We start from the raw sequence: 14,269 nt of genomic DNA, 5'->3' as shown, positions 1-14,269 counted from the left end.
TGGGGGGAGGAGTAGAGCCTCAATGGTATCATCCAAACCAATGCTCTGAGCATTGCTTTTATAGTTCCAGTGGTTTTGGAATGGTCCATTTAGGACATGCTTTGGCAACATCTCCCTTCAGACTTGTCTACATCATCTTATGGAGATTCCCTCTCAGAGATCTGAGCCTCCCAGCCCCACAAGAGGAACCAAGAAGAATGTGAATCCAGAGGAAGCCAGCCTGAATGGGAGGAATTTGGGAATAACGTGGGACCACTGGGCCTTTGCACAAACACTTTGGGGATCTAGGGGATTTCTTCATAGATCTCAGGACGCACGTGAACAAGGAGATTGATGCGAAGGAAACTCATTTACCTATTCCTTCTGAAGTCCATATAAGGCCTGATCTACCTTAGGCACTTATATGGATTCTGTTACTGTAGTATCTGAGCATGTCACAGTCTCTAATGCATTTATTCTCACAATATCTCTGTGAGGTAAGGTACCTCCCTTTATTATCGCCATGTTACAAATGGGGAATAGAGGCACAGAGATAGTAACTGACGTACCCAAGGTCACATAGGAAGTCAGTAGCCAAGCAGGAAATTGAACCCAGGTGTCAAGCTAACCCCCTGCCCACTGGACCATCCTTCCTGTCTACATGTACAATATAAAACAAATGCATACTGAAAACCACATGCTCTGTGCTGCTTTATTCCTTTACAGACCACCTTAAAGGAAATGAAGTGAACTTCCTTATAGGGGGAACAAAGAAAGGAAATGAGTTTATTATTATTCCAGTAATACCACTGACACAGAGAGTGAGTAGCTTCATTAAACATTCTGCAGCCTCAAGTGATTTTACTAAACCCTGTACACTAAGCACACAATGATTTTCATTATTATAATACAAACATATAGGGCCTGATTCAGAGCTCACTTACATCAGTTTTACACCTGTGCAACTCCACTGACCTCCTGCTTTACACAGGTGTAAGTGAGAGTAAAATCATTCCTGTTCCATCCAAGTCTTTTCTCCTCACTCCTGCTTCTCAAAGAACCTCATTTTCACAGCTACAATACAGCCTTAGCAAACAGTAGAGTGCACCTCTAATACCAACAGCAATAAATCAAAGGATGAAATTATAATTCATCAAACAAACACTATTTATGTCTTCCTCTCTAATAAATCTATTCTGAAAACCTGGCCAAAACTCGCACGCTTGCTGGTAACATTTCCAAAATAAGTGATGCAATACAAACTGCAAAATATTGGAGCAAGTGTGTTTTGAATAAAGATCCACATAAGAAAGGAACTTTGAGCACATCCTGTATTTTTGTGAGTCAAAGAATTCACAGAGAACCGTGTGCATGACACCTCATATAAAACCACAATATACCTGGTGTCATTTAAGGATCTAATCCAAACCCCATTGTAGTCAATGCAAAGACTCCTATTGACTTCATGTGGATCAGGCTCTAAGAATGCTGAAATTCCTCATGCCTTAACATGCCTCCTCTTCTTAACATGCCTACAATTTACATTCAGTGGGAAGCTTAGATAACTAAGCACCACAAACTTAGAAGACATTATGAGTGATCTTTTAACAGCTGTCAAGAGGGTAACATGCCACGGCTGTGTAAAGCAGCTTTAAAACATTTCTTACTTACTTCATTGGTTTAAACAATGCTTGTCCATAATTTTGGAATGTCATGATCAGTTTTAGTTGGGTGCCTCCGGATTTCATTGCTGTGGGAGAAAAGTAAAACCATTTAAAATCACAGTGTACATTTCTACGTACAGTCAGCAGTCTTACAATGAAATAGCACATCTCTCTCTAGCTAAGCTTTTATATGTGGTGTCTGAACACCCACTTATATGTGTATAGGGCACTCTTAAATAGGGATAAAGACTTCATTAGTGGATGAGTAGGGGAAATGCAGTCTAGAGTAGCTGCTCACACTGCCTGAACCCGAGTAGACAGGGAATCCTGCATCCTGCATCAGCTTTCCCACTGTTGGCCCGATCCTACAAGTGCAGAAACACCATTGGCTTCAGTGGGAGTTCTGAATGCTAAGCGTGTGTAGGTACAGGTCCCTACATTCTCACTTCCCCCACTCCCTATGTTCTTTCGACTTGCAACCATGAAAAGGATGCATGATGGAAGAAGAGATTGGGTGTGTCTTGGCGAACACCAGAACCATGGCTGTACAAACGGGTGAGTAGCAGCCAGCCTTTAATTAAAGGCACGAACAGATGTCAATTGCAACTCCTATATTATGCTGTGATTAAAGAATTTATTATTCCTGAGCAATATGTATATATATCTTTTATATTCTCCATGGGCATTATCCAAAGCTACTGAAGTCAATGGATATCTATGCATTGACTTCAGTGGGCTATGGATCAGGCCCTGCCTTAGGTGGTATGTACATAAGCGAGAAGTGACTTCAATGGAAGCTTTGAGTAAGGAATGAATAGTGACTGAGGGCTTGGCTACACTGTGAGTTAGAGCACATTAAAGCAGCCCCGGGTACCCTAGCTCACTACCCGTCCACACTGGCAAGGCACGTAGAGCGCTCTGACTCCAGGGCTAGAGCGCTCCTGGTACTCCGTTTCAGCGAGAAGATTAACGCTTGGTGCGTGTTGACTGAAACGCCTGGGTGTCAGTGTGAACGAGGTGTTGCATTACTGCGCTCTGATCAGCCTCCAGAAACGTCCCATAATCCCCTTAAGTCAAGTGGCCACTCTTGTCATTGTTTTGGAATCGCTGCAGGAATGCGGATATGCTCTTTGAAAGCTCCGTTTCTGACAACCGGCATGCTTATCTGCTCCGAGACAAAGCAACCATTACTGTGGAATGCTGTGTGTGAGAGAGAGAGGTGTGTGGGGGAGAGGGGGTCTGCTGCTGTCTGAACTTACAAGACAGTATGCTGACATGCTCTCAGCCCCCCAAAAACCCATTCTCCCCCCCACATACACACAATACACTCCCTGTAACACTCCACCCCACCCCTCCCCATTTGAAAAGCACGTTGCAGCCACTTGCATGCTGGGATAGCTACCACAATGCACTGCTCTCTGTGGCCGTTGCAAGAGCTGCTAATGTGGCCACGCCAGTGCGCTGTCAGCTGTCAGTGTGGACAGATTGCAGCGCTTTCCCTACTGTGCTCTACGAAGGCTGGTTTAACTCAAAGCACTCTACATCTGCACGTGTAGCCACGTCCTGAAATTTGGCTCATGCTGCACATTGTAGACCATTTTTGCTTGACTCTCAAACACCATCTGATGGTGAATTACTGTAAGACTGACATTTATTCCTAGCAACTGCACCATTTGTACAATATCACTTTAACAGTCGGATGATGGTGTTTTTAAACCTGGACTGATACTTTTTTTGTATAAGTGGAAAAAAACATGTCACTTAAAAAACCACGCATTACATGAGTAAAAGAGTTCTCAAAGAGTACGTCTTATCTGATGATATGGTTAGTCAAGGGAGGTAAATATATGCTTCAGCAAACCATCTGCTCTCTTCCACCAGCCAAGAACACTTTGAGTAAATGAAATGACCTACACCCAAGCTCTTTAATTCACTTCTGCATTGTGCAGTGATGGTCATGTCAGTCATCTCAGTGTGTGCAATTTAGTCCTTTTTAATGCTTCCTCTGAATGATCAGATAATCCCCTTCTTTAGAAATCAGACAAAAAAGGTATAAATTTAAGAACTATGTAAAATGTCATGTTATCTTTTTCATAAATTTTGCCTTAGAGCTGGCCTTATTTGACCTGTCTAATGTCTACATTTGCTTTCCCTAACCAATACCATTAGTTACACGTCCTGTTAATTACTCCTCTCTGTGCCTTATTACTGATGGGTCACCAGCTCTCTTTCAGTGCTTGTAATCCGTATATTTTTGCAACAAAATGCTATGCAAATCTGGTCAGTTTAATTACTCTTCTTCTGGAAGAAAATCCCTCCTGCATTGCTATTTTGCTGACCCCTGCCTTCTACTGCATTACTCGGCTATCCCAATGGAACAAATAAATAATTAGAAATTAAGGGGCATTAAACAACTCACATTGAACAGGTAGACCAGAAACATGTGGTTTTCATATATTAGGCTCACTCTGCTGCACAGAGTAGGTGAGATCCTCATGTACACCTGAAGGGAAGTAGGGGAGGTATAGATGGTTTTCCAGCCACAAACACCCTGAATCTTGGGGGCAACTAGTCAGTTCAGCCCCTAGCATAAATTAGAACAACCTCAGGCTGCTGTAGTATGTGCTATCAGTAACGTCTCAGGATCATTGTAGCACAGCTTACTCCGGCAACAGCTCTGCTACACACCTAGATTGTCATCTATACTGAGTGGTCAAGAGCATGGGGTGTATAATTAACTACCCCACCGTTACACCACCCAGGAGTCCCCAGATGACAGTTTAAGCTAGCCTTCCATCACATTTCACTGCCAGATTAGTGTAAAGGACCTAGAATGGGGCCAACGTTGTGACTCTCATTGGCCAAGTTCTATTGTCCCGTACATCGGTTTAAATCCACAATGTCTCCATTAGGTTGACCAGATAGCAAGTGAGAAAAATCAGGACGGGGCGGGGGGGGGGAGGGTAATAGGAGCCCATATAAAAAAAAGCCCCAAATATCGGGACTGTCCCTATAAAATTGGGACATCTGGTCACCCTAGTCTCCATTGAGTAACAGCGATCGGAATTGCATCCTTAAGCTTAGATCCTCAGCTGTTGTAACGCAGTGTGACTCCCTTGCCCACTGTGACGCTACACTGATTTACACCAGCTGAGGAGCTGCCCCTTGTCACTAAAGTTTTCAAAATTGGTCTTTTTTCCATTCACTTGCTAAACATACAAATATGGGGCCAATTCCTGCAATCCTGTTCACTCTCCACTTCCATTACAATCAATGAGAGTTTTATCCAAGTCATTCTTGTAGGATTTAGGCGTTTATTCAAGGAGCAGTGTTGAGCCACCAATTGCTAAGCAAAACTTCCTGTTGACTTTAATGAGGATTCCTGTTTATAAATCGATGGCACAATATAGCCACGTATTTGCAAATAAACAACATTTGTTCCAAACGTATTTTAAAAAATATTGAATTGACTGAATGTAATGCAGTACATATAAAAAGTCCCCAGCCAAAAGAGGCTGTGGAAAAGTCAACAAATACAATATGGCAGCGTTTCCCAAACTGGGATGCCGCTTGTGTAGAGAAAGCGCCTGGCGAGCTGGGCCGGGCTGAGGGACGTATTGGCTGCCGCTTCCAGCAGCTCTCAGTGGCCTGGAGTAGCGAACCGTGGCCAGTGGGAGCCGCGATCGGCCTGACCTGCAGACGTGGCAGGTAAACAAACCGGCCCAGCTCACCAGGGGCTTTCCCTACACAAGCGGCATCCCGGTTTGGGAAACCCTGCAATATGGGAATGTTATGCCCAAAGCAGAATCAGTGTTTGAAAAACAGGGTCTAGTTTCATATCCCTCCACATAAAGCCGATTTTGCACCATTTCAACAGAATACTCCCATTTTACAAAAAGTCAGGGTTCTACACATGGCATGACCTGGACCTGATACAACCATTAAGCGTTATGCAGCCTCATGACTGGGAAAGCCCATATTGACTGGGAAAGGGAGATTGTTCAAGGCCAAAAGGGTGTAGAGATGGAGGAAAAAAAGGAGGTTTCCTCACAGCAATTTCTAAACACACAGTTTGAAATACTCTAAGTTTACTAGGATGCACAGCACGTTAAAGCAGCACAACAGATTATTTGGCTAGCAACCTCTGCGGCCAATGACTTTGGCAACAAGAAAGGGGAAAACTTTATGTAAGGTTCATGAAAAATTGCTCTGATCTGTTACACAGGCGAGGCCTGATTTCCAGACCGAAAGAACTGGTCCATCCTTTGTGTGAGGGTGCAAGGTGAGAAGATTAAAGGTTCCCTCTGGCCTTGTCATACTCACCCACACATATTGTCTGCACAAGCTGAACTGGTTGCAGTAGCACTCCGGAGCACAAGGACTGCTGGAGTTTTGTGCCATTGTTGAGTTTAGATGTAGGACTTCATGCCTCCTAACTGGTCCTCTGCAGTGCAGGGTGGGTGGACACATGCTACATACTGATTGAGGGTGGCACAGCAACCGCACTCCCCTTTAGCTTCTAGAGGCATTGTGCCTTGCCAGGGAACAATCTGCCCTATGCAGCTCCACACTGTCCCTTACTCTTGCTCCCAACCATTTTAACACAAAGGCTATACAGTGGAGTCGCATCATAGGCGCATTTAACTTACGCAATTTTAATTATACGTGCTTGGCAAAACAAAACAAAAAAGAGAAAAATAACAATTTAAATACTCTGAAATTTAAATACTGTACTTGTAGTGCGGGCGATTCCACCCGCCATTCCACTCAATGAGCGTTTGCCTATATGTGATTTTCGCCTTACGCGCTGACTTCAGAACCTAACCCCCGCGTAAGATGCGACTCCCCTGTACATACAGGTGCCTACCTACATATGCAAAAATGAGGATCGTTAACATGAATTATACAGTGCCGTAGCTGTGCATGACACGTCACAGCTGAGAAAGAGGTATGGTCTGAATCCAATGTGCTTTCAATCTAAGGTCTTGACCCTGCAGACAGTGACATGTGTGCTTAATGTCTGGGATTGGGTGCATGCAAAAACCTTGATTTGCATGGGCCTATGTGGTAGTGCATGTCTAAAGCAGGGCTCACATTCATGGAGACTTTATCTGAACATTAGGCCTAGAGATTTTTCTCCTCCCTTCAATATCAAGCCTGCTTGCTTGGCTTCTTTTCATCTTCTGACATATATGAATCAGACAAGGAACATTCCACTTTCCACTTATGTTTCTCAGTTCAAACATGTTTCCCTTTATATTATGCCAAGGAATAAGAGTCCAATCATGTTCTAAAGCCTTGTTTGCTTGTTTGGAGATGCCCTTGAGACTTCAGCTGCTTCCCAAATAAAAATTTCATAAGGATTTATAATACACAGGATTAGAACATACAGTATTCAGAGATGAACACATAATGACACTAAGCCATTACAGCCTGTCACGTCTATGATCAGCATACTAAGACATTTCTAAGAAGGCCTTAAAATATAAGGCTGTTTGACTCCAAAGGTGTCCTCCCTCCAGGGTCATAATTCACATTTTAAAAAGTGTCGGAATATGCCTTTATGTTACAGACGATGAGCAGCTCTGGAAAACTTCTTAAAAACTCGCTGACACCATATAGTACATCTTGAGTCAACTCTCGTCCAACAATTCTTGGACATATTTATATAATGGTAAAAGTAAATTCCAGTACAAAGATTACGTTTAATCTTTAGGCAATTCAACTTGTCAAAGAAAGAAATAAAGCTAAAGGTTAATATACTCCAGCCTTAACATCCTCTTTCATCTCAGGTATTGCAAGAATTTTACAGCCTGATTTCCAAATTTCAAGAGGCTTTGGAACAAATCCTCAGTGGGGTTGACGTTACCAGGGACATTTTGGGATTGAGGGCCTGGTCCAAAGGCCACTGAAGTCCATGAGCGTCTTTCTACTGATTCTTCTGGGCTTTGGATTAACTGTGTAATGATTTTCTCCCATGCTCACCTGTCATCCTTCTCCCATGTGCCCCGGGGGTTCCTAGTCAGTCATATCTCCAACTTCTCCCCCACCTAGTCCCTCCTGAAAACACATGTCCATGTTTTCTGCAAACCCTACACCTCCCCTTTGTGAAGTGTTCAAATAATGAAACCCTCTATGGAACTTATGAGATGTATGGCACCATGATCGCTCAGTCATGTTTTTATAGCTGTCCATATGTGGTTTCTTGCACCATCCTCTAAAGCATCTTGTACTGACTGCTGTCCAAGACAGGACATTGGACTGGATGAACCACTGGTGTGACCTAGTATGTAATTTCCTGGATGTTGTTGCAACCCGGCCCTCATCCTCCCAATTCATTTAGATCGTAAGCTCTTCTGTAAGGGCACTTGTCTTTGTAAAGTGTGCACTGTTGGTGTTGTTATAAATAATAATAATCACTATTATTAACAATGGGAGTGGCAGGACCCTGAATATCAAGTTAAGATATTCCCCATAGTCTTTTGCAACACCAACAGGAAGAGATAAAGGACAGACGGCAAGCATTAAGTCTGAACTTCCTTTCTTTTGACAGTGTCTGACATACAATATTCCATGTACTTATGCTGCCGATATATGAGAGAGGTGGGACTGAGCTAAAACTTGCAGTGTGATAATATCTGAATAAGGGAAAGTTCAAATCCAGATCTAGATTTCAACTTTGTAAATCAGACCTAAGTTTAACATAAACACTTCCACCTCACTAGCAGATAATAGTCTGCACAACCTAGGTAGGCAACCTATGGCACGTGTGCCAAAGGCGGCACGCGAGCTGATTTTCAGTGGCGCTCACACTGCCCGGGTCCTGGCCACTGATCCGGGGGGCTCTGCATTTTAATTTAATTTTAAATGAAGCTTCTTAAACATTTTAAAAACCTTATTTACTTTGCATACAACAATAGTTGAGTTATATATTATAGACTTATAGAAAGAGACCTTCTAAAAAACGTTAAAATGTATTACCGGCACGCGAAACCTTAAATTAGAGTGAATAAATGAAGACTCGGCGCACCACTTCTGAAAGGTGGCCGACCCCTGACCTAGATGCTTGTTTCCACACAAACTGTAATAAGGAACAAATTTCAAAACAAACTCAAGCCTCAATCACTTCTTAACTTGTTCTTGCTCAGCCACTGCTGCTGACTCATTTCTAAAGGCCTTCAGGATGATAAAAGCAGTTTTAAAAGGTGGAGAGATCTGTTAAAACATCCAAAGTCTTTGTTGTACATTTTAAGTTCTTCCTCCCTCCCTTTCCCCCAGCCCCATTCAGGCCAGTAAATTTAATCAATCTGCTGATTCTTGGCAGATTCATTGTTTTCTTATAAAGTAAATCAGTGGCGCTACATTTCATCATGTTTTTCACACATTCTTTCCTTGCCTTTTGACAAGATATTTATCATTTTACTGAGAGCCAGGATCTAGGTTCAGTATTCATAGCACTCTCTTTTATTTTGCTGTTTAGCCAATGTCTACCTTCGTTAATTGTACCATTTATCCACCACATCAGTAATTTTGTGCTCTAGCTTTCTAATTATTGCCTGCACAAATTGAATGCATCATAGGCTTTAGAAATGAACTGAATCAGGTAATGTTCCCAAGGCCTTTCAACCAGGGAATTTAAATAAAAAACAACCCACACAGAAGCCTGTTTTGCTCACATGCAAGCCAATGGCAAAACTCCTGTTGACTTGAATGGGAGCAGGATCAGGCCCACAGCTACTGAACGCATGCATCTAACTGCTCTATGCCATACAGTGCTTCTAGTTAAACTGCTCATGCTGCTGTTGTGATTATGCACATGCATAAATGTGCAGGAGAATGGCTAATTACAGTAATTTGTACGGGCCGTTATGGCAATTCTCAATGCAAAGCAGGTGTGCCGTTCTGCATGCATATGTGCATCCACCTTTTCTGAAAACTGGGTTTCAATATTCAATAGAAAATATTAATGTTTAGGCTCCTGTCTTGCTCCCTTTTAAGTCATCAGAAGTTTTGCTTTGGATTACATGTGAACAGGATCAGGCCCTTTGCACTGAACAAAATAAATAGCAAACACATACTGATAGGCAAGGCTTTGAATATATACTTGGCTTAAAGCTATTCTTAACCCTGTCCTTTTGAAGGCCACCTCTGGGTGTCACTGTGGGAACTAGATGTAATGTTCATATTCAATTTTCCATAGTGGCATCATCAATGGATTTGTTCCATTTAAACTTTAACCTCAAGGAAATGTCACCTTGATGCTCTCTGCTCTTGTGAACTAAGCAGTAATTGCTTCTCTCACCATTTTCATTTTAAGGTAACTAGATGGGCTACAGACTCTTGCAAGCAGTTTTGATTGATCCAGCGCTGTCTATTTGGACATGACACTTTCCAATTAATAATAAAATTAAGCAGATACATCTGACTTGGCTAAGAAGGCAGTTTAGCTACAGTTCAGGTTGCAAACAGTATCAAAGCCTGCATATCAAAACCACATAAGCCTATTAAAACCTATACATAACATATCAAAATATTAGAAAACCTGCTGTAGATAAGATTCCTTGCACTAAAAGGACTGGATAAACTAACAGGTCTTTTCCATCTAACTTCTAGGATTCTATATATTTAATTGCATTGAATGTCAAAAGAAAATGATGATTCTCAGGCACTATGAAGATTTCAATTTGTTTTACACTTTTAACCTGGTTGTCATCTTCAGAGCTGCCTTTCAAAAACAAACCACCAAAGGAACCATGCAAATTAATTTGGCAAATGTGCAGAATCATGTGAAACAATGCAGTAATCATTCATGTGTCCTTTGATAATACACGTCAGATTTTATTCATCCATTCAAAAGCTTTGGAGTCCTTATTGCTTCTACGAACAAAAAGTGAAAAGTGGACAGGTGTTAATATAATTAAAAAAAAAAAAAGCTCTAAGAATTTGCAGTGTAAAACAAAACATACTGCACTCTACAAATATTAATAATATAAAATAAGGTTCTTTCTTTCTTCAAACCTTGCTATAACCCTGTTACCAGAGGAACAAACATGGCTTGGTTGCCAGTGGTTTGGGCCGGATCCTACCATCTTGGTGCAGGCAACCCTCCAACTGTAGCCAGGAGTGGGACCCCTGATTTTTATAAGCTCACTTTAAACGGCTAGCTTGAGTTCATTTCTAGAAACTGATCTTTACCTATTTTTCAGACAGAATCTGCACTTCTTTGGTTAAGGAACATTGTCTAATGAGATGCATTGTTTAGTATTTTTGTATATCCAAATTGCAAAGCATTGTTGTGTAAATTACTCTTATTTAGTATTTTATTGCAGCAACATCTTGAGGCCCCAAGCTCATTGTGCAAAACACTGTACAAGCATATAACAGAATATCCCATATGCAATACATAATATAATAAATATGATTTTGTGCATCTGTAGTCCTTTTCCCCAGAGGATCTCAAAGCTCTAGCAAACCTTTAATTAATTAAAGCCTTAAACGACATCTGTAAGACATATAAAGTGAAATCAAGGCCCCAGTGAAGTCAATGGGAAAATTTCTATTGGCTTCATTGGGGCTGGGATTTTTCACTCGTAACTTTTATAATCATTTTGCTGATAGGTAACTGAGGCAGAGAGGTATTAAGCAACATTCCCAAGAGTACAGAGCAAGTCAGTGGTTGTGACAGAAGTAAACTCTAATATTTCTGATTCTCATTCCCCTCCTTCAATCACTAGCCAACACACTCTCTATGACAAACTGAGAAAGACGATGTAATAAAATCTATTTGATAAGCATTACATTATGGTCACATCCGAGCATGCTGCAAACCATGGTTTTCCTCTGCATAAGCAACATACACTATATTTAGATCTTGGAGAAAAATATATAGTTCAGTAAATTGTGAAGCGATACTATTCAGCAGTGCAGTATATTCAGCAGTGGCCACTTTAGTCCAAATGCATTTTGAGAGATGCATGGTGCTCTTACAGCAAATCAAAAAACAGCTGGTCAAGTGTTTCAGATGCAAAATCTTAAAGGACCTGGGGTTAAGCAAAATTGTTGCCCTTCAGCTGTGCAAGGTGATAGATCACGGAAGTGATACCACCACTCTCTAGGGTGTGGAAGGGGTAGGAGGGGACCCAGCTGATATTTCTCATCCATCTCCTGATAGATACGTGAGGAGTGCCTTTAAAATCAACATAGTAAGGAGCTGTCCCCACTCCCCAATCCAATTGCAAGATGAATATTCTGTACATCATTCCTGACTGAGTGAGTGGGTCAGGAAAGGGGATTGTCGTTCCCCACAAAGACAAGGCAGTGAAAATCACTTAGAACTTATTCCACTGTAAATTATCCTTGTTATCCCGAGGCCTAGACTGCAGGAAGATGAAAAGCATTCGGTATTATCTAAAGAGAGTGACTGCTATTTCTATTATGTTAGGTGTTATCTAAAGAGGGCATATATACGGCACGATTCTCAAACCTGGGCTCTTTAATAAAGCATCTCAATCCAGAAGTGGGGCAGAAAACCAGCACACATGCTCATACAAATGGCATTTATTTATGCACTTTACAGTCAATTTGATCATTCACTACATTGGTCTGGACATCCTGTTAAGGCAGCATGGTTTGAAAATTGCTCTCTTTGGGTGAAATTCCCCTCTACGCAGAGCACAAGGCCTAAGCACCATTTAAGTTCCACTTAAAGCTTTGGTGTGTCTCTCTGCATAAAGTTGAATTTCATCCACATAGCATTCCCCAAACCCTGGCTTCTGCTATCTTGACTAACTAAATCAATCCCTCCTTTCTGATCAAGAATCCCACTTAATCCTAGTACTGTTCAGAGAAAACTATGGTTCATAGGATGGAAAATGTAACAGTGATGCTGATTTACTGGGGCAAAATTCCCATTAAAGCCAATGGAAGTTTTTACTGAATAAGATTTCAGGGTCAAAGCCCAGCGACCTAATCCGGTAGTGGAAATACAGATTATCAGCAGTTTTGTAGAGTTTCTACTATTTCATCATTGTGGAAAGGTGAAGAGTACTTAGGAAGTTGGTGTTTAATAGAAATTGCCTATTTTTTTATGTGCCTAAAACAACTGGACAATTATCAACCACCAGAAATAAAATTACATTAACCGGTTTAGAATGTCAGGCCCCTGTTTTGTTTTCTTTTGTTGGTAACTATAAAGCCATATTCGAGAGCACCTAAACCTATCATTAATCGATCCCATAGCAAATATTTCCATGTGTTCCAGATCATTAAATGTACTGAATGGTCAACATAGTATCATCTCAATCATGGGTTTATAAACAGAACAAACAGAGTCGGACTATGGACCCCATCCTGCTACCCTGATGCTTGTTTCACTGTCTTTTGAAATCAGTGTAGATCTGGATGTACAAACACTGCAGTACTGCTATAAAGCTATGGCAGTACTGGAGCACAATGCAGATTGGCAAGAGCTGTAGAGACACTGCGCTTTGTTGCTTCATTCTTTAAACACCTTCTGCAGGTGAAGATGTTGCTCTTCATCCCACCCACCCACCCCCTCAGGATATTTTTTAAACACCAAACTCTTTGTTGAGAAAATTCAAATAAAAAAAATCAGACTTTTGAAAAATTCAACTTGTTTTTTTACAGTTGAATGAGCAGTATTCAACCGTGTTGTAACTGTACCTCGGTAGTCAATAGGTTTACCTCAGGGATGAATCTGGTCTAATATGCTTTGCAGCTAGAATCTTGCTAGCATCCACAGCAATACAAACGGCTTCTCAAATATTCATGCACACAGAACTGGCAAGATATATTTATGAAGCCTCTTTTATATTTAACAAGGAAAATAAGTGCAGACTAATGTATCCAGGAAGCAATGTTTTAGGAACATCAAGTATAAGTAATGGAAAATACTCATTAATATTAAAACAACAATGAGGTCTTGAATAAGTAAATAGTCATAAAAAAATATATGTATCTGAACCTACCAACACTGGTTATCTTCTGGGAGACCAGGTCTTGTAGCAAAGCTTCAATTGCAGGATTGTGTTTGGAATACAACTCATATCGATTAATACCAATATGGAATTTTAACCAGTTTGGGTAGGAATCTACAGATGTTTCTGCGGTGGGTAAAAATTCTTCATCTTCATTACCTTCATTTTGCCTATCACACAAAAAGGAGAGAGAGAGAAGTATTATTATTTTTTATCTGCCGGTTCTCCACAAAGCAACTTAAAAGAGGGCTTCAAAATGCAATGATGTGAAAAGCAAACAACATAGATGTGAGAGAAGGGTTTCAATTTGTCCCTGACGTGGATTAAAGGCCTGCTTCCACTTCCAGTGAAGCCATTGGGAGCTTTGCCATTGACCTCAATGAGAGCAGAGTTGTGACCTAAATTATTAGTGCTTGATCCAAAGACCACTAAAGTCAGTGGCAAAGCTCCCATTGACTCCAATAGACATTAGATCAGACTTGGTGTTATATTGCACTGTTCTAAAACTCCAAAAGAGTGTTGGTTGAATTCGAGGTAGATGCAGTATATTTTATTTTTTAATTCAGGGTTCAATGTTAAAAAAAAACCAACCCAGTGTTGTTTTTATTTATTGTAGAGTTGTTGAAAACA

The 14,269-nt window shown here is 41.1% G+C and overlaps 1 protein-coding gene across 1 annotated transcript in view; it reads right to left on the bottom strand.

The window, feature by feature from the left end:
- The window catches only part of FAM20C (FAM20C golgi associated secretory pathway kinase), an 85,440-nt gene that overhangs the window by 67,696 nt on the left and 3,475 nt on the right, over window positions 1–14,269 (bottom strand). Inside the window, exons 2-3 of the mRNA XM_005289163.5 lie at window positions 13,631–13,809; window positions 1,651–1,729 (exon numbers count right to left, since the gene is read on the bottom strand). Coding sequence (XP_005289220.1) covers window positions 1,651–1,729; window positions 13,631–13,809 — 258 coding nt within the window. The remainder of the gene's footprint in view (window positions 1–1,650; window positions 1,730–13,630; window positions 13,810–14,269) is intronic.

This window comes from Chrysemys picta, chromosome 10 (assembly GCF_011386835.1).
Source record: "Chrysemys picta bellii isolate R12L10 chromosome 10, ASM1138683v2, whole genome shotgun sequence".
Classification (NCBI taxonomy): Eukaryota; Metazoa; Chordata; order Testudines; family Emydidae; genus Chrysemys; species Chrysemys picta.
The sequence above is the reverse complement of the archived record's forward strand: the minus strand, read 5'-3'. Positions and strand labels throughout refer to the sequence as shown.